The sequence below is a fragment of the Filicampus tigris genome, chromosome 12, assembly GCF_054856515.1.
Source record: "Filicampus tigris isolate MCC_2025a chromosome 12, RoL_Ftig_1.0, whole genome shotgun sequence".
Lineage (NCBI taxonomy): Eukaryota > Metazoa > Chordata > Actinopteri > Syngnathiformes > Syngnathidae > Filicampus > Filicampus tigris.
Genome location: NC_141228.1, coordinates 7,646,282 through 7,663,866, shown reverse-complemented (window position 1 = coordinate 7,663,866; position 17,585 = coordinate 7,646,282). Strand labels below are relative to the sequence as shown.

The 17,585-nt window shown below is 41.4% G+C and overlaps 2 protein-coding genes across 8 annotated transcripts; one reads left to right on the top strand and one right to left on the bottom strand.

Moving 5' to 3' along the window:
* Nucleotides 1–2,568: 2,568 nt before the first annotated feature.
* Nucleotides 2,569–11,681, bottom strand: ushbp1 (Usher syndrome 1C binding protein 1). Of its 4 annotated transcripts, none has more exons than XM_086047378.1 (14): nt 11,533–11,681; nt 10,286–10,482; nt 9,611–9,747; nt 8,313–8,476; nt 8,039–8,215; nt 7,644–7,891; nt 7,043–7,183; nt 6,856–6,944; nt 6,182–6,296; nt 5,867–6,104; nt 4,439–4,597; nt 3,941–4,038; nt 3,677–3,799; nt 2,569–3,595 (listed from the first exon to the last, which is right to left on the bottom strand). In XM_086047378.1, exons 1-14 carry the CDS (start codon nt 11,536–11,538, stop codon nt 3,430–3,432), a joined length of 2,058 nt encoding a protein of 685 aa, XP_085903504.1. In that variant the 5' UTR covers nt 11,539–11,681; the 3' UTR covers nt 2,569–3,429. The 4 variants fall into 4 exon arrangements, with proteins under 4 accessions (XP_085903504.1, XP_085903506.1, XP_085903505.1 ...); XM_086047380.1 differs by having other exon boundaries at nt 6,182–6,293; XM_086047379.1 differs by having other exon boundaries at nt 7,644–7,888.
* A 604-nt stretch (nt 11,682–12,285) lies between these two features.
* Nucleotides 12,286–16,929, top strand: babam1 (BRISC and BRCA1 A complex member 1). Of its 4 annotated transcripts, none has more exons than XM_086048512.1 (10): nt 12,286–12,411; nt 13,067–13,207; nt 13,327–13,500; nt 14,261–14,319; nt 14,402–14,522; nt 14,780–14,858; nt 14,936–14,960; nt 15,060–15,189; nt 15,423–15,509; nt 16,049–16,929. In XM_086048512.1, the coding sequence occupies exons 2-10, from the start codon at nt 13,109–13,111 to the stop codon at nt 16,247–16,249; spliced, it is 975 nt and encodes a 324-aa protein (XP_085904638.1). In that variant the 5' UTR covers nt 12,286–12,411; nt 13,067–13,108; the 3' UTR covers nt 16,250–16,929. The 4 variants fall into 4 exon arrangements, with proteins under 4 accessions (XP_085904638.1, XP_085904636.1, XP_085904639.1 ...); XM_086048513.1 differs by having other exon boundaries at nt 12,294–12,411; nt 13,070–13,207; XM_086048510.1 differs by having other exon boundaries at nt 13,067–13,500.
* Nucleotides 16,930–17,585: the final 656 nt, after the last annotated feature.

The window sequence follows — 17,585 nt, the reverse complement described above, 5'->3', positions numbered from 1 at the left end:
CGAAAGTTGAAGCGCAAAGTAGCGAGGGATCACTGTATATTATATTATACTATAATGATAATAATAATAATACGTCTGGCAGGTCTGTCAAAATCATAAAACGTAAGTGTGTGTAATACTGTATGCAACAACTCTGAAGGCGCAACTGTCCCTGATCTGGTGGAACAAAGTAAACATGAGCGAGAACCAGTGAGGAAGAGGCAAGTGCACACAGTGGCACACGAGTGCCCAGATAATGCTGTCAACAAAGGTCACTGCGACCTGCGACGAGTGCATGTGAAAGCATGGCCAACGCAACTAAACTTTCATACAATAAGCCACTGTTTTGGGCCAGCATTAACTGTTAATCATTTCCAGAATGTTGCCATACTCTGAATACATTAAACACTAAGTTACAGCGTTATACGCTCTACAGACCTCTTGAAAAACAATGACAAAACTTGCAAAATTATATTTTTTTACTGTTTAAACCCACAGGTTAGAGGGGTAAATATTGCAAAATTATCGTTTGAGGAAAACCAAAAACAAAGCAAAAAACCATTAGTGCCGTTGATAAAAAGATGTCCTAATATTTTATGAATAAAGTTGTATCGAGGGCATTTTCACCCCAAAAAGTTATGTATTGGGGGATGGGGTGACAATCATAACAATCATTTAATTAAGGTTACTGATTAATGACACACACAGATATGAGTCTATATGATTCTTTCTTTCACTTCAAAGTCAACCATGACATTTTTTTTCTTTTCAAGTCCATACATTTGTAATTCACTGTGTACTTTCTTAGTTGTTACTTTTTCTTCGTTCATTGTCATGACAGATGAATAGTAGTTGCATTTTTAACCACCTTGGTCAACAGGGATTTGTGAAGGGGAACATCAGAAGAAAAGATCAGACTTGCATAAAAGTAAAATACATTCAAAAAGCCTGTAAAAAGTCTTTGAGAGAAGTTGATGAATGATGTGTTCACTACAAAGGGGTGCTGATTGATATATATATATATATATATATATATATATATATATATATATATATATATATATATATATATATATATATATATATATATATATATATATATAAAATGCAAATTGAAAACATTATTTTGTTGGGCTCCTTTCAGTCATCATGGACCCTTATAATCAGCACTTTTCTTCACTTTTCTTTCCCTTACGGTGCCCCTGGATAATAAAGAACATTAATTCGACTCTCATAATATTATTCCTTTTCCCTTGAAAAATATGACTTTGTTCTTGACATTTTGAAAATGTACAGCATTATTCTCTTAAAAGTACCATTTTATTTGATTGATTGATTTATTTTATTTTAATTGAGGATAAGCGGTTAGGATAATGGATGGATGGATGGATGGAATACATTCAATATATAAAAGATACAATAATAGATTGACATCTTTTTTCATGATTTGGTTGACAAAGACTACAACAACAGTAAAATAGTAGATGGTTTAGTATTTTGAAAAGACAAACATACACATAAAGACATCTTAAAGCTAACAAACATTTCAACTGGATAATCTGTTCTAAAACGAGTCAAACTGCTACATTAAGTGTGACAGCAGCTGATTTCTCCAAAAAGTGATTCAAAACTCAAGAGAGCGAGCAAATGTGACGCCAGTATGGATGCACTGGCCATCCATTCGCTCAAGATAAAAGGTCAACCACATATTTCCACACGATGCCGTCTCCTTGGTACAAGAGGAGTCAAGCAGAGGTTACGACCGTGGTGGGATCTCAAAACCTTTGATGAACTTAAACGTTGGACACATAGATCTTGAAGAACGGGGACACAAAGAAGAATGATAATTGTATCATCTGCTCTAATGGCAGCTATTACAACAATAGCGACGGTGACCTGGACGTATGGGCGAGCGGGAAGGACAAGGCCTTTAACGGCGACCTTTGCTCGGGAAGCAGCAGCCCGGCCAAGAGTCAGGGCGCCAGGGACTCGCCAGCTTGTCTGCCCTTGTCAAGCCTCAATTCAAGGCACAACCCAACAGCCAGGCATCGCTGTGACCCCGTGGGTGTGACACCCAACCTTTGCCTTAACCTCCTGACCGCCGTCCACAGCTGCGGCTGACCTTTTGGGGTGGGGCAGGGCACAGGGTTCGCCCGAGGGGAGGAGAGCGAGATGATTGAGAGATGAGTTGCGAGACTGGCCTTGGTTACTTACCATAATCAGAGGGGGCAGAGCACAATACTACACCGTGTGGCACACTTTGCAACTCTGTTGTTGCCTCCTTTAAAGTGGAAATCAACCCAAACACATTTTTTTCAAGAATATGTTCCCAGTAGGCCCCGTAGTTGAAACACGGCATTCTGATTAATATTACGTTTGTGGAATATGATTTAAGCAACAAAATCCACCTCTTTTTAGCCATATCAGGGCATTTTGTCACTTCTGTCGACTGAAAATGACATCACACCAACTCAGGGCTCAGGGAACGACCAATCACGGCTCCGTTTCAGAAAACAGGTCAGCCGTGATTGGTCGTTACCTGAGCCCTGAGTAGTTGTGATGTCATTTTCAGTCGACAGAAGTGGCAAAACGGCCGCCCCCAGAGATGACTAAAAATGGGTGGATTAACTCTTATTCCAAAAACGTGATATTTATCAGAATTCCTTGTTTCAACTAGTGGGCTTGCATAGCACGTGTCATGTGTCATCTTCCACACCGCTTATCCTGTACAGGGTCGCGGGGAGGTGCTGGAGCCTATCCCAGCTGAGTATGGGCGAAAGGCAGAACTGGTCGCCAGCCAGTCGCAGGGCACACACCGACACCGTCACTGAGCGGGAACCGATCCCACGCTGCCCGCACACAACTCAGGCGTGTGTACCACTACACTAGCAGCAGCTTTGCATAGAACATATTCTTAAAAAATATATGTTTAGGTTGATTTCCTCTTTAATAAGAGACTTGCGACCCCTGGGTTTTATACACTTCACACTACAATCTGGCAAAAGTGCTCGTATTCATGGAACTTGTGCATGAATGGGTTAACCCTAACCTCTTAATGCAGCACCCTTCCGTGTTATTTAAATTAAGATTAGAGAGACCTGATCCTTTAACTTGGATAGAGTAAACAATAAAAAACAAACAATACGATAAAAATGAATTTACCTGATTTTGTGCCGTGCCCCTCCCCCTTCCCAGTTCGAATTTATTGGATTGGCTGGACTGCATTGAAAGTGTATACGAGTTCTGGTATGAAATGTATGTCTATTATGCACCCACAAGCAATGTTTTCCATGTCTTCCTGTTTTGCATACACACCATTTAAACTGTTCTTGCACATGTATGCAAGAGGTCGTTTGAAATCCTTTTAATTAGACACAAACCCTACAAGCTTGACTTGAAGCCAACATCATAAAATGTTCAGTTAGTTTGTTTCTGCGACGCATCATTGGATCACAGAACAGTCTCTTCTCTCCTCCATTCTGAATCTTCCCCCGCCTCCTTTGACGTTTCGCTCTGGATGTGCTGACTCTCCCCCATGGCTGCTAGTTTCTGCTCCAGCTTCCACACCTGCTCCCTGTACTTTCTGCGGATGTGTCTGTACGAGCTCAGGGCCTTGCTGGAATGGTGCCAACGCAAGAAGATTCTTCTGAGCATTCTTTTGCTACTTTGGTTAGGAATTCAGAGAAACGTACTGTACCTGTGAGCTTGCGCAATCCGTGCTACGTGCTCATCACTGTCCCTACTGTTCGCGGCACTGTCTGGGAGTGCTGCATTCAGCGAGTCATAAACTAAGGCTAATCTCCTCTTTAGGGCTTGTTCCCTGCAACCACATGAACCACATGGGCTTTTTTTTTTCAGACCAATGAACAGAAGTTGGAGCATATTTTACAGCATTTGCGGCTATCAGGTAAGGTGACATCACGTCAAATGAAAACTGTACGCTTATGAACGAACACCTCACCTCTGAAGTAGTACCTGCAGTTCTTTCATTATGGGCCTCGTCCTGAGCCTGGACACGTCACCATCACTACACGTTTTATCCGCACTCTTGCAGAGCCTCTGAGAAAGAAGCAAAACAAACAAAAAACATGAACGCGTATTGTCAGCAGATGAAATTACATATGCTGTCGCACGTCACACATCATTTCAGACTGTGTCCTAAAACATTTGTCCATACTGTGTATTACGATGTGTTCTGCCATGTCCTTGTCCTTTGACAGTGGCAGAGGTGTGAAGAGCAGCTCTAATCTAAAGACCTTGTTTGACCAAAATATCCCTCTAGGCCTGGAGGGATTCACAGCTTTGGTAGCTAGATGTATGATTTCCCAGGTGGGACACCCACATTTGAATCAGGTCTGTCACTAAAGACCAAAGTCCTGCTCCCTCTTGTACACTTCACCTTGACTTTGTATCACTTGAAAAAGTAACGGAAAAGTGTGCTGCTGTTCGTACTGTCTACCTGTTGTTCAGTCTTACAGTCCTCCAGCTCCCCTCGGAGGTTTTCTGGAACACGTGCTGCAGATGCTTCCTGCGCTTTTTGGGCCACCAAACTCCACTCCAGACACCGCAGCTCTTTCTCCTTCACGCGAACCAGAGCACGTAGATCCAACATCTCCTCCTGAACAAGTAGCAAAACCATGAGATAATATTATTTGTTAGTCATTGAGTGAATTCAGTAAGGAGCCATTCAAATGGACTAGACTGTTCTGAATGAACATTCTTTTTCTGAGCATTATTGCACCTGTGCTGCTGACATTATTTTCATGATACTTTTTCTGTTTTTACATGTTAGATTCTATCCATCCACCCATTTAAGTATCCTAAATAGGGTGGAGATTAGCTGGAGCCTCTCCCAGCTGACTTTGAGCGAGAGGCAGGGTGCACGCTGGCACATACAGACAAACAATCATTCTTCTATGACCCTACCATGCATGTTTTGGGAATGTGGATGGAAGCCTGCCACCCATACTTAGAGAAACGCACTCAAGCACGGGGAAACTTAACACAGGAAGGCTGCAGCGAGATTCGAATGGCAAACCTCAGAACAGTGAGTCTGGCATGCTAACTAGTACTGCAAAAAGCAATGTGCTATCATGTCATTTTAAGTGTTTTCATATTTAATGCAAACTACTCTTTCAATCAAATTGATTTTTTTAATTAAAAATACTTTCTAAATAAAATGTGTCAATCCACATATCTTTGCAGCAAGACTCTCAGTATTTGAGGAGGTCATTGATCTGGACCAGTGGTTCTCTAATGGGGGCTACTTGAAGGCACTTCAGGTGGTACTTGAGATTTTAAAATACATTTCAAAAGTAGCATCAATGTAAAAAAAAAAAAAACAGCTTGATCACAGCAATTGCACCCCTGCTTCAAGAATGACAAAGGTCCTCAGTGAAGCACAAGCCCAAGTGTCTCACTACATGCAAAAAGTGCAACAATGCAATGTTCAATATTGACAGTTATGAATGTTGTCAGTCTTCTTTTTAATTACTAAATGGATATTTTAAGACAATATATTTTTAGCAGATGTTTTTTTTAATTTAAAATAAGGTTAATGGTTTCTTTTTAGAACTGATCCTTACTATGATCCCAAAGGAGGACACTTGATGTTGATAATTATTTTTGCGTGCACAAATAATTCTTTCTTTCTGTTTTTAGTTATATGTTTTCATTTTCACGTAGTTTTAAAGGTAAGACTAAAAAAATGGAGTTCCAAATTTTAATAAATCAGACACTGATAGTGCAGCACTCTGCTCGGAGTCTTTTTTTTTTTTTCATCCAAAAATGCTTTGCGCTGGTGAGGGCCTACTTGGCTGAAGAAAAAAAAAATCACAGGGGATACATCAATGAAAAAAGGTTGAGAACCACTGATCTAGACTCTTACCTTGGCTGAGATCAGCTCATGGAACATATACGACTTATCTCTCTTGCTGTCAGCAGGCTTGGTGTTATCTTTGGATAAGTGTCCACCTCTCAGTCTAGCAGGGTAACCAGCATCTTGGCTCATTTTGACTTCTGCTTGATGTGGACGTGGCTTCGGGAGGCAAATGGCCGCCCGTTCTCCTTTCAGCCGCTCAATTAGCTGACGGAGTGCAACCTCTCGATCAGTCAGTTCCGGAGTTCTGGAGTTACAAATTCTAAATGACTTTGCCATTGCTAATGTTAGCTTTGAGCGCCAGGGAGTCCTTCAAAACATCACCTTTGCACTGAGTGTGTTTCCATCTCCTCGGTGAAGGAGGTTGACAACTCCTCAGTTCCCAAATTCCTGTTGTGAGGTGATGGACTGCCAGGCTGCTGCTTGCTATCGACTCCTGCTGAGGACAAGAAAAAAGACACAGTTGGTGTTTGCGAATGACAAGCACACACACAATGTGTGTACATGAGTGTGGACTAAGTAGTAAACGTTAAAGGGGAAATCAACCCAAACATATTTTTTTCAAGAATATGTTCCCAGCAGGCCCACTAGCTGAAACACGGCATTCTGATTAATATTGTGCAATATAAGTTAGGCATCAAAAACCACCCATTTTTAGCCAGCTCAGGGGACGGCCATTTTGTCATTTCTGTCGACTGAAAATGACATCACAACTACCCAGGGCTCAGGTAACGACCAATCACAGCTCGCCTGTTTTCTAAAGCCGAGCCCTGATTGGTCGTTACCTGAGCCCTGGGTGGTTGTGATGTCATTTTAAGTCGACAGAAGTGACAAAGTGCCCAGAGATGGCTAAAAACGGGTGGATTAACTCTTATTCCACAAACGCAATATTTATCAGAATGATTTGTTCTGCACTTGATAGTGCACTTGCGTAGAATATATTCTTGAAAAAAATATGTTTGGGTTGACTTCCCCTTTAAAAAGTGTTATCCAAACACCTGCTCTGTCGTACTGCACAGGAATGCTTTGTTGCCTCTGAGCATCGTAAAGTGACAAGAGTTCACTGTAGGCCTCTTCACACTCCTCACTGGTAAAACCAACAAACCATAGCACAATTCTGATATGATTCTATATTGCTAACAAGTGATGAGGACGTTACATGACAGGTGTGTTTTATTTGTGTACCAGTATCGGAGAGCCAAGTGCAAGGCAGAGCAGTCGGCCTCAAGTCGCTTTAGCGTAACACCGATCTGCTCATAATCTTCCCTCCTTCGCTCCAAAGCAACAGTCAGGCGCTCATTCCTGGCCTTCAGCTTCTCAATGTACCTGCAAAACGCCAGAGGTGGAATGGGTGGGATTAAGACATCCATCCATTATCGATACCGCTTCTCCTCACAAGGGTCGCGGGGCGTGCTGGAGCCTATCCCAGCTGTCTTCGGGCAGTAGGCGGGGGACACCCTGAATTGGTTGCCAGCCAGTCGCAGGGATTAAGACATACAGAACTAAATACAGATACCGTAGATCATTTACCTTCTTTTCGCGATATGAACAGTAAAAATGCATCCGTTAATGATGGTTTGCAGTTCGGTTTGGCAAAGGTCTCAGCCCTACCCTACTATACAACTAAACTAGTACTACTTCCCTACTTTAAAACAGAGTCACATAGTCCATAACCCATCGTAGTTAACATTACAGTACAGTATGATTTGCTTTGGTAGATTCTGCAGAACAATACAATAGTGGCAATCGTAGTATTAGTAGTTAATAACTGGAGGAAGTTAGCAACCTGTTCAGTCGTTCCATCTCAGTCTCCACCCCATTGGGGCTTGAACAAGGACTTCCCGAGGTAACAAAGCTCAGCGGGGAGCTGTCACCTCCTGAAGAAAATGAGCCTCCTGCAGCTCTTCTGAGGAGTAATGGAGAACCCGGAAAGGAGGAGGAGGCCCGGTCTGCACTATGAGGCCCAGTGCTGCCTGAAGATCGGTATGAAGGAGAGCAGATGACTGACCTCCAGGCCCTCTGCTGACCAACCTGCTGGACAACAGAAGAACTTTCACATCAACTATTTGAATTCGGTATATTGTTGAAACATACATTGTTTATTGTACTGAAACTCAGGGACGAGCATATGCTTGACACAAGTCCTATATACACACGCAAAAAAATTCTGAAAACAACAACCTTGGTCTTCTCTTCCTCCTCCACCTGGCTGATGCTGTGCGCTCTCTGCAGTTCTCCCAATTGAGCCTGCAAGGGAGCAGAGTCGACACGCTGTTCCGTGACTCCGTCCTGGAATGTTTCCCTTGCCACATCCGATGGACAAGAAATCCCAAATTCCTTTTCCATCTCCTCCAAAATCTGCACAAGAGCCAAATTGATGATAGAACCATGCTTACATGGACACATGATGATGACTTGGAAGCATTTCATATTGGAATTGTTGCTGTGTCAATACCTTAGTAGCTTTGGCCCAGCTGTCCTGAGCTGCTTTCAGATGCTCTTTGGGTTTGTCTCGATCAGAGGATGTGATCGGGGCTGCCCAGGACCGTCTGCAGTTGATTGAGTCCTCCACAGCAGTCAGAGCCCCCTTGAGTTCTGTCCACATGACACTGCTGCCTCCTAGAGGAATAAATGTGAATATGTGATTACTAATCATTTCAAAAATGATTCAGGAAGCCTTTTTTTTTTTTTAATTCATTTTATGCAGGGGTGAGCTGTCACAGCCAGCAAAGGCCCATTCTGCTGGCATAAACACCATCAAAAGCACTGACCTAAATTCATAACTACAACAGTAGTCGTTTTTTGTTTTTCATGAAATTGTATGAATGTATCCCCAACACTGGCGTTGCGCTTGGCTGATTCTACTCTTCCAGTACATTTATGTGGATGTTGGATTGTTTTTGTCCAGTCAGATGTCAACCTTTATACATTGCCATCTAATTGTAATCTTTTTAGGGCATCCAGAATCAGTAGCACTTGCGATGTAGCTTGAACTATATTAGCAAATTTTCAAATGTGTCCCTAAATGAGGAGCCTGATGTCTATGGAGCCAGTGAGCTAGCCTGCAATGATGTTAGCATTTCCATCCTCTAATTCTGTGGTAAGAGCAAAGTTACAGCCAAGTTCCACTAGCATATCATGTCTGTGCACATCAATATATTTGAGAATCCGCATCTCTGGTGAGTGAGTATGATTAATCTTATTTTATTTTTTTGTCATTTATTAGATTATGAATAGCTCCAAATTAAGTACATGGCACATTGTTGTATACTGACAGTTTCTTTAATTGCGACGTGATAGTGGTTGTATTATAACGTGTATAAAGTTGGATAAGTGCGATAGTAGACCTTTGATTTTGTCTGTTTACATCCTGTAGTAGTTTATCACCTCAACATGTTTGTACAGGCACTTTTTTTTCAATTGTTTTTTGGAACGGGCAGGCGTCAGCTTCTGTACTTTTGATCAAGTACCCCCTGAAAAATCTCATGGACCCACACTAATGCCACAAATTAAAAATGCTGTTTTCTATAGTCACTGTCACTCTTATCCCCCTAGTAGCACATCCGCGTCAGATGTTTGAGTGCCACAGGCTACACCTGTCATCCCTTTTGTACTGCTCATCCTGACCAGGATACTTGTGAGCTGACACTCTCACTCTTCAGTCACTCAGTGGGTATCGATGCCACCACAACGGTATCTGTGGGACTACAGTTACATAGGTAACATTAAAAAGAGAGAGAGGGAGTGAAAAACCTTGGTAAGGCAGTGAAGGTCTACGTGTGACATCCGAGGCAGTCTTCTTCTCTGGGGTTCTTCTCACTAGCCTGTGTGAAAGCAGGTCAGGAAACAGAGGGCTGGCTGGTCTTGGTGGTCTCAAATCACCTGGTTCACTGCAGAGGAGCAGTAGTATACTGCTTTAAGTAAAGGCAATTGTGATAATCGTGAGGCAAGCAACAATATTCTCTGATTAACTTTATTGGACACCTTTACACAATAATAACATCCAATACAAGAGCGTTATTAAAAATTTCAGAGGTAGTACTTTATTCTATTTTTGTTATTATTGTGGTGATGTGCTGTGATGCAGAATAATGAAAGTTGTAAAAAGTTGAATTTATACAACAAATATGGATCTCATTGTTTGGTGCAGGTTTTCCTAGTGTCTACTCTATACTGTGCTCGCTGGACAATTAACAAATAAACCTGCTGCATATATTAACAATCCTGTAAAATGTGAATACAATTGAAGTGAATCATGATGATTCCAATAATTATTTATTTAACATTTAATGAAGCAGGTTGGGCCCATTGAGATTAAAGTGGAAGTCAACCCAAACAAAAAAATATGCTTGGGTTGATTTCCACTTTAAGAAAATCTTTTTTCAAGAGATACCTGGCCAAAATGACATCAGCTCACTTACACTATACCTTGGTGCTTTCAGTGAGCCCATCTTTTTGTTCACTTCCGCAATGATGCTGAGCAGCATGCCCACTTCACTTTCACACTGAGCCAATTCTGCTGGTGAGGGCTCCACCTCAGGGTAAAGAGGGTCCAAGTGCGTTGTCAGCTCCTTGTCACTGCCAGACGCTGTATCCAGGCTGTCACATCGGACCAAGCTGAACTGCTGCAAAACCATGTGGGATAGTTTTTAATATGTCATGGCTCATATTTTACTTTTTAAAATGTAAAGTTACTTCATACAGACAACTTAGCAATTATACAATAATGATGCTAAAGGGGGCATAACAATCACAGTGCCAACTGTTTAAAAGTGGTGCCTTTCTTGTTGTTGTTTGTCCACCACATTTACTGTATATTCATTAAATGAACTAATCATTAAGAAGGCTTTTAACTACTTTCAGAGATGAAATATGTTGTGTTCTCAAAGCAGATGTGTTATTGGCGCCTATTGTTTTGAGCTGCGGAAGTGGGGAGAACTAAAACATCCTGTATGCAACTTCCTGCCTGTACAAATATGTGTGCATCAAGCAAACTTGTGCTGTGTACATAAAACAACTACATTATTTAACCATTCACTTAAAAGCACAGCATTACAGCAACATTTAAAATAAAAATGTGCATATAATTAATCTCTTGGGCAAAACGAATCTATTATTTATTTTTGCAGACGCTTTTGGTGACATGTATGAATTCCTCATTCCAAGTGCATCCTGACAGAGAACAATAGGAACATTCCTATTCTGCATGACTATCCCAAACATCCACTGCACGACATTCCAAGACCTAACATGTCTCATGCATAGAAAACACACACATACAATATATATATATATATATATATATATATATATATATATATATATATATATATATATATATATATATATATATATATATATATATATATATATATATATATATATATATATATATATATACAACCAATACTGACAGAAGAACGTGCAAACGACATATCATGAACAAAGGTTCTGCTGATGCAACGATTATACTATAACAGCAAAAATATGATTACATTCATTCAGTTTATTCCTGCAGTCGTTCATACGTTCTCTTGTACAGTAAATCTAATTTTGTCAGTGGTTAACAATATTACAATACAATTGCTATTTCCGAAGCTACTTAAACTTTATACATCATGTAACATCATGTCACATTTTAAAAACAAAGAGTAGATCACTGAGCCATGACCTACCTCCATACTTGACAGTTGGGGCTAAAGTGAAATTTCCACGATGTCCCTTTTCTACTGCAAAACACACAGAATAGGATTTTATACTGCCGCTGCAGTCATTTTATACGGTTAAATGTTCATTACAATGTCAGCCACACTGCATCTCTGCCAACCAGTGTTCAGTGTGATGAATGAAGTAAGTGGAAAGTCATCCCCACCCATTCCTCGTCACTTTGTGTCCCTTCCTGTTTTGTCCAGTTTTCAGTTTCATGCTTTTAGAATAGCAGGCTATGAAAATTGGTGTGAACACAGGATGTGTGCAAATTAAGTAAGGGTTTATTTTAATTCGGAATTATGAGTTGTCCTACGACTCCCTTAATTCACAATCGGCCTACTGTATTTTTAGTAGTGTGCGTGTAAGCGTGTACGCGTGTACGAGTTCGTGCGTGCGCGCACATGTGCGTGTGTGTCATCTGTCAATAGCATTTTAATTCGATCAATTTAGCTTACCGTGTGTTTTTATTTATCTTGATGACACTGTCATTGTATCCATCCATAGCCACTTGGATTTTAAAGAGTTTCAAAATCTTCATCCTCTTTGAGTGCATAGAAAGTATAAAGTAAAATGTAAATACACTATTATACGCATATACATGCAATTACACATGCATACAATTAGTTTTTTGTTTGTTTTCTATTGTTATGTTTTGATTTTCAAAAGCTAGGAGGAGTCAAGGTATTTTCTTTACTAAACTTCATCACCCATAATGCACAGCGGCCTAAGTTGTCATTTCCTGTACGGACGTTCAAAACAAACGCTAGCTGCTCGGCGATACATTAGTCTACGTTCAATGAGTGTTACGTTATTTGTATCCGAGAACTATCAAAGCCATTAGTTTGGTAGGTTTACTTCTTACTCAAATCGTACGTGTTTTCGCACGCAGCAATTTGCATTTTGAAATTCCAACTGAGGCTAGCTAAGGCTAACTGCTCATTATTGCTACCGCGCTGTCATCAAACAAAATCATCGTTTTTAAATGTATTATTCATTTATTGTATGAATGTTTTTTTCTACCTGTCCTTTATGATTCCACGTATTTCACACTACATGCAGCACACTACATACAATACAGTGATACTATTCAACATCAACAACATGCTGCTTGTTGTGTGCTGCTTTATGCTATCATTGGTTTGAGCAGGGAATCTAATTCCAGTATATTTGTAGTATAAGAGATACATCTCGTTTTTGAAATGCCTCTGCATGTTCTCCTGGTGCCCGTGTGGCCTCTGCCCATATTCCAAAACATTCACTTGATGTCGAATGAAGACTCAAAATAATCCATACAGGTGTGAGTCACATTTATATGGAGCGTGAGTCATGTGAGTGTGAATGGTCGTTGGTCTCTGTGTGTCCTACGATTGGTTGGGTCATCTGGAATAGGCTCCAGCTCATCCACAACCAGAATGAGAACAAGCGCTGTAGAAATGAGAAAATATACGGATGGATCAAATATCTGTCCACTGACACACCAAAGTCTTGTTCTGAACTCAGCAGCCTGTGTATCCATGGAGACGCCTGAGCCTGGCCCTGCAGATGGCGAGGAGCGCCTGGTGGAGCTGCGACCGCGAACCCGCTCCAACCCTGAAGGCGCGGAGGACCGTCGAAGCAGCACAGGTAGCCTCGGAGGCGGAGGTAATCCTAGTTTATCGCAACCGGCCGTGGGCAGCCGTGTCGAAGGCGAGGGCGAGGCCTCGACCAGTGACAGTCCTCCGTCTTCCACCACCACGACCATCTCCGCGGCTGCGGCTCAGACCGTCGCCCCTGTTGCCGCCGCAACTTCCTCCACAGCCGTACAACATGCTTTGGTTGCTGCATGCAAGGACAGGCCCAAGCCCATGCCGCAGCAGTCCACACTGGCACCCTCTGTCCCCACACCAGCAGAGTACCAAATCCGAGTTCCTCGTGTCAACTGTCCAGAGAAAGTGGTAAGATCACAAGAGGGCTTGCCAAATTCTGGGAATTTTTTTAAATTTTTAACTTTCCACTGGAATTAAGAGGGAATAAACCATGAATTTCCCAAATTTATGCTACGCTATTAATAGGGGACTTAAATATATCTGAGGAAAGTATATGATAGCATAATTTTGACTAAAACAATCAGATTTCATGTAAGAAAAGTTGAGTCTGAACAGGCCACTTCAACAAAAATGGCTTGACAAGCAACTACATTAAAAATGGTTGCGCATCTGTCTGAGTTATTTTTATTTCCTACTGGATAATATCGCCTCCGTGAACTTTTTTTTGCCCTTTACCGTCCCAATCCCGTTATTAAAGATAAAGTTGACTCCCATCCTGTAGGCATCCCACACGATTCCTGGGTCCCTGTGGGATACCTAAAAAATGTCACCCACTTTGAATCTCTACTCGCATTGTTTTTCTTACAGATTCAAATAGCACCGGTTAACAAATTTTTACAAACGTTTTTTAATCTGAGATGTAAGTAAACTTTTTGAGAGCATCGCATCCACGAGAGCATCAGGTGCTAATCCACAATCTGCTGTTCTCTTTTGTCTAGCACATTAGGTTTTCATAAAAATAATAACAAAGTCAAGGCGTTTTATAAATCAGCGTCCAAAATACGTTTAAGGACACACAAAGCCACCGCTGATTAAAATGTGCTTTTGACCAGTGTAATCGTCACAAGATGAATACCAGTGTGTGCTGTTGTTGTTTTACTCCCAATAGATCATCTGCCTGGACCTTTCTGAAGAGATGTGTTTACCAAAGCTGGAGTCCTTTAATGGGTACGCTCCTGTACTAAACTGTCGTCACCCGAATGAAAGTAATAGTGTTGTTTTTGTTTTCATCATGTATCTTTCTTTCCAGCTCTAAAACAAACGCTCTGAACATTTCCCAGAAGATGATTGAGATGTTTGTCAGAACTAAGCACAAGATTGACAAACGACACGAGTTCGCTCTGGTGGTGGTTAATGACGATGCTCTGTGGGTGAGTCAAGAATTTTTTGGGATAGACAGTAGTATTGTAGCCCCCAACCTGTTTTTGTACCAGGGTGCTTTGGCTTTTTATGTCTTGATTATCAAAATGAACCTGTGGCTAATACCTGGGAGACTAATTAAAATACAATCCTCTGATTTGAATGGAAGTTATTTCTTCTTTGCGGCCTCGTAGCAAATGTCTGCGTCCTAATCCGCAGGTCTGGCGTTTGGGTCCTCTGTTTTACAAAATGTTCCACTTTGTCTCAGCTCTCAGGCTTCACTTCAGACCCGAGGGAGCTGTGCAGCTGTCTGTATGACCTGGACACCAACATGTGTGAGACTTTCAGTATCCTTCCATTCACTGTCATTCAGGTACCTTTGGAATAAGTCATTTTTAGTTGTAGCCTTAGCTTTCCTCTGCAGACTTGGAAGATCTTCTCAGTGTCATGTAAGCACTCTCAGAACACATTTTTTCCCACAAGATTCTGTATGAAGATGATTCTCCTAAGATAGGCGTGTCCGGTCTTATCTTATCTCTGTGTGTCAGTCGTCAGAAGGTTGAGCTGCCGTCGATGGAGAATGTTCAGACTGTGCCACCTCCGTATGTGGTGCGGACCGTACTTATTTACAGCCGTCACGCTGGACAGCTCCAGCTCAATCCCTCTGAAGCTGTCAGTGTAAGTAGGAGTGAGATGCTCGCCTTCTCTGTCGCCAATTTTCATTCGCTTTGATCATCCTTGGGGTGGCAGTAGCACATTTGTAATGACTTGGGCTTTTGGTTTGAGTCCCACTGCATGACAGCCCCCAAAAAAGTAAATTCGACTTTGAATAGATGGCAGTCTGCTTCCTAACTAATGTCCGGGTGCCTTTGAGCAAGGCCACATGTTCATTTCTTGTTTGTGTCCTTCAGAAAATGCTACAGTCTCCCTATTTTTTCTTCGATGTGGTCTACCTGCACAATGGCGCTGAAGATCACGGCGAGGATCCAAGCTGGCGGGTGAGTGGGGACTCTCACCAAGTTGACAGTCTATATCTCCGAAACAAGGACCCCACTGATTTTGAACGTGATCGCGCACACGTAGAAGCTCACTCGCCTGACTGGCATGTTTTCAGTTCCCACCCAATGACTGACAGCATGTCTGTCTTTATGTGCCTCGTGATTGACTGGCGACCGGGTAGGATGTAGTCTGTCCTTCGCCTAGAGTCAGATTGGGTTCGCTCCAGCTTCCTGCGACTCTGAACACGATAAGCAGTCTAAAATATAAGTGGATTGATGTGACACATGAAGCAGCGAAAGTCAAGATTCAGTCAAGAAAATTCATGCATGTGTTCGATTGATTCTCTCAGTTGTTTCAGTGATTATTGTACGCTATATCGTTGTTGGCGTTTATAGCATCGCTGACAATTGGAGGAATAGATATCTGATATGATACATTGTGGTTGTCTATCACGATGCAATACTAGGGCCTACTTGTTTTGTTGTGTTGTCATTTCCGAACATTTTAGTCCTTAATGTGTTGTGTTTTCCGTCTCCAGGACAACTACACGTCTTTCTGCAACCTTGACTCCAAGGGCATGTGCTATCGCTTCGAGGTTTCCTTGAACGGCCCCGCCATCGAGCTGCACAATTGCATGGCCAAACTTCTCGCTCACCCTCTGCAGAGGCCTTTCCAGAGTCATGCGTCATACAGTCTCCTGGAGGGAGAAGAGGCGCAGGATATTGAGGCCACCGTCTAGAAGGGGACTTGTTGTGTGGGGAAATAAACACATTGTAAATAGGTAGACCAGCACCCGGATTGTAGTTCCTTGATTATAATGTTTAACGCAGAGCTGCCAACTGTTACGGATTGCCCGTGTTCCTTTAGGGTAATCACTGAATTCAGATTCATTACGGCCGTAACGCTGATTGTTCCAACAATCTTTTATGTTGGTTTGCAAAATGTAGTGCCGTTTTTTCATTTTGACTTTGGAGATCTGATTGTCATTTAACAGACTTGCTTTGTTTACTACAGTTGAAAACAGAATCGGTAAAGGCTAATTCACCCGCATTGATAGAGATATATTTGACATGGATTCAGGCTACAAGGTTGTTGCAATGAATACATTGCAATAACAAATATTGAAGTCATAATTCATCAACAATGGTTATAGAGTAATAACCGTCGCACAGAACTGTAACATTGAAGTAGTGCACTGGAACATTTTCTGTAAGGCTCCGTCATTTTACTTGGTCATCGTGTGTATGTTTTGTTGTTTGTTTGAATATATTTTGCTAAAATAAGAAGATTGAGTTCCGTCATTTGCCTTACTGTGTTGTGTACAGTTAAAGGGAAATCCACTCACTTGCTCCTTAAGGGTATACAATGCAAGATCCAATTCAAAAGCATTATAAAATAATCTGAATTTACAAAAAATAACATTTTGACACTGAATTAATTTGAGTTTTATCATTGTGTTTGTAGTTTGCAGTGGTGTACACTGCACATATCCTAATGGGAGCTGTCCCAGTTACCTGTTAATCATGGCTATTTTCGTAAAGCCAGAATGAGCCTGTTTTTTATTTTTTTAATGTAGCATCAAAACCACTGTCAGAATGTGTGACCTCAGATTTCAAAGTAGAGTTACAGTTTCAAACTAAGGTTAGCATTTAAAAGTAGTGTTTAAACAGAGTCAAACTGGGGTTTGGGTTTCAAACCATTGTTAAGGTTTCAAATTACGATTTTAAACAAGTGTTGGGTTTCAAAGCAGTGTTTATATATATATATATATAGAGAGAGAGAGAGAGAAAGAAAGAAATGTCCTTACACCCTCCCACCCAGTAATCCTGTGAGCAAATTATTTTTTGAGGGGACTCAAAATCGGCTGGTGGCCCCGGGAATCCATTGTTCTTTGCACACCAGTTTCAGAATATCTCTGGACACCAAATAAGACTCTGTGCATTCTGTTGCGTGAGTCCAATTCTGAATTATATGTATTGTTTCTTGCTGTTATTTTGTTGTCAGAAGATGGCAGCATTTCTCGTAGGAATAAGTTTAGGTATTTAGCACTGTAATGTACTAAGCCTTTTGTGCAT

What these genes read in the sequence shown, in the direction of transcription:
- ushbp1 (XM_086047378.1), bottom strand. An exon ending in ACCTTCACTGCCTTACCAAG is followed by an intron (nt 8,477 to 9,610) that starts GTTTTTCACTCC and finishes TTATTCCTCTAG; the next exon opens with GAGGCAGCAGTGTCATGTGG. An exon ending in CTGCAGGTACTACTTCAGAG is followed by an intron (nt 3,800 to 3,940) that starts GTGAGGTGTTCG and finishes ATGTGGTTGCAG; the next exon opens with GGAACAAGCCCTAAAGAGGA.
- babam1 (XM_086048510.1), top strand. Translation starts at nt 13,081, where the DNA reads ATGGAGACGCCTGAGCCTGGCCCTGCAGATGGCGAGGAGCGCCTGGTG. An exon ending in TCAACTGTCCAGAGAAAGTG is followed by an intron (nt 13,501 to 14,260) that starts GTAAGATCACAA and finishes TACTCCCAATAG; the next exon opens with ATCATCTGCCTGGACCTTTC. An exon ending in ATCCCTCTGAAGCTGTCAGT is followed by an intron (nt 15,190 to 15,422) that starts GTAAGTAGGAGT and finishes TGTGTCCTTCAG; the next exon opens with AAAATGCTACAGTCTCCCTA.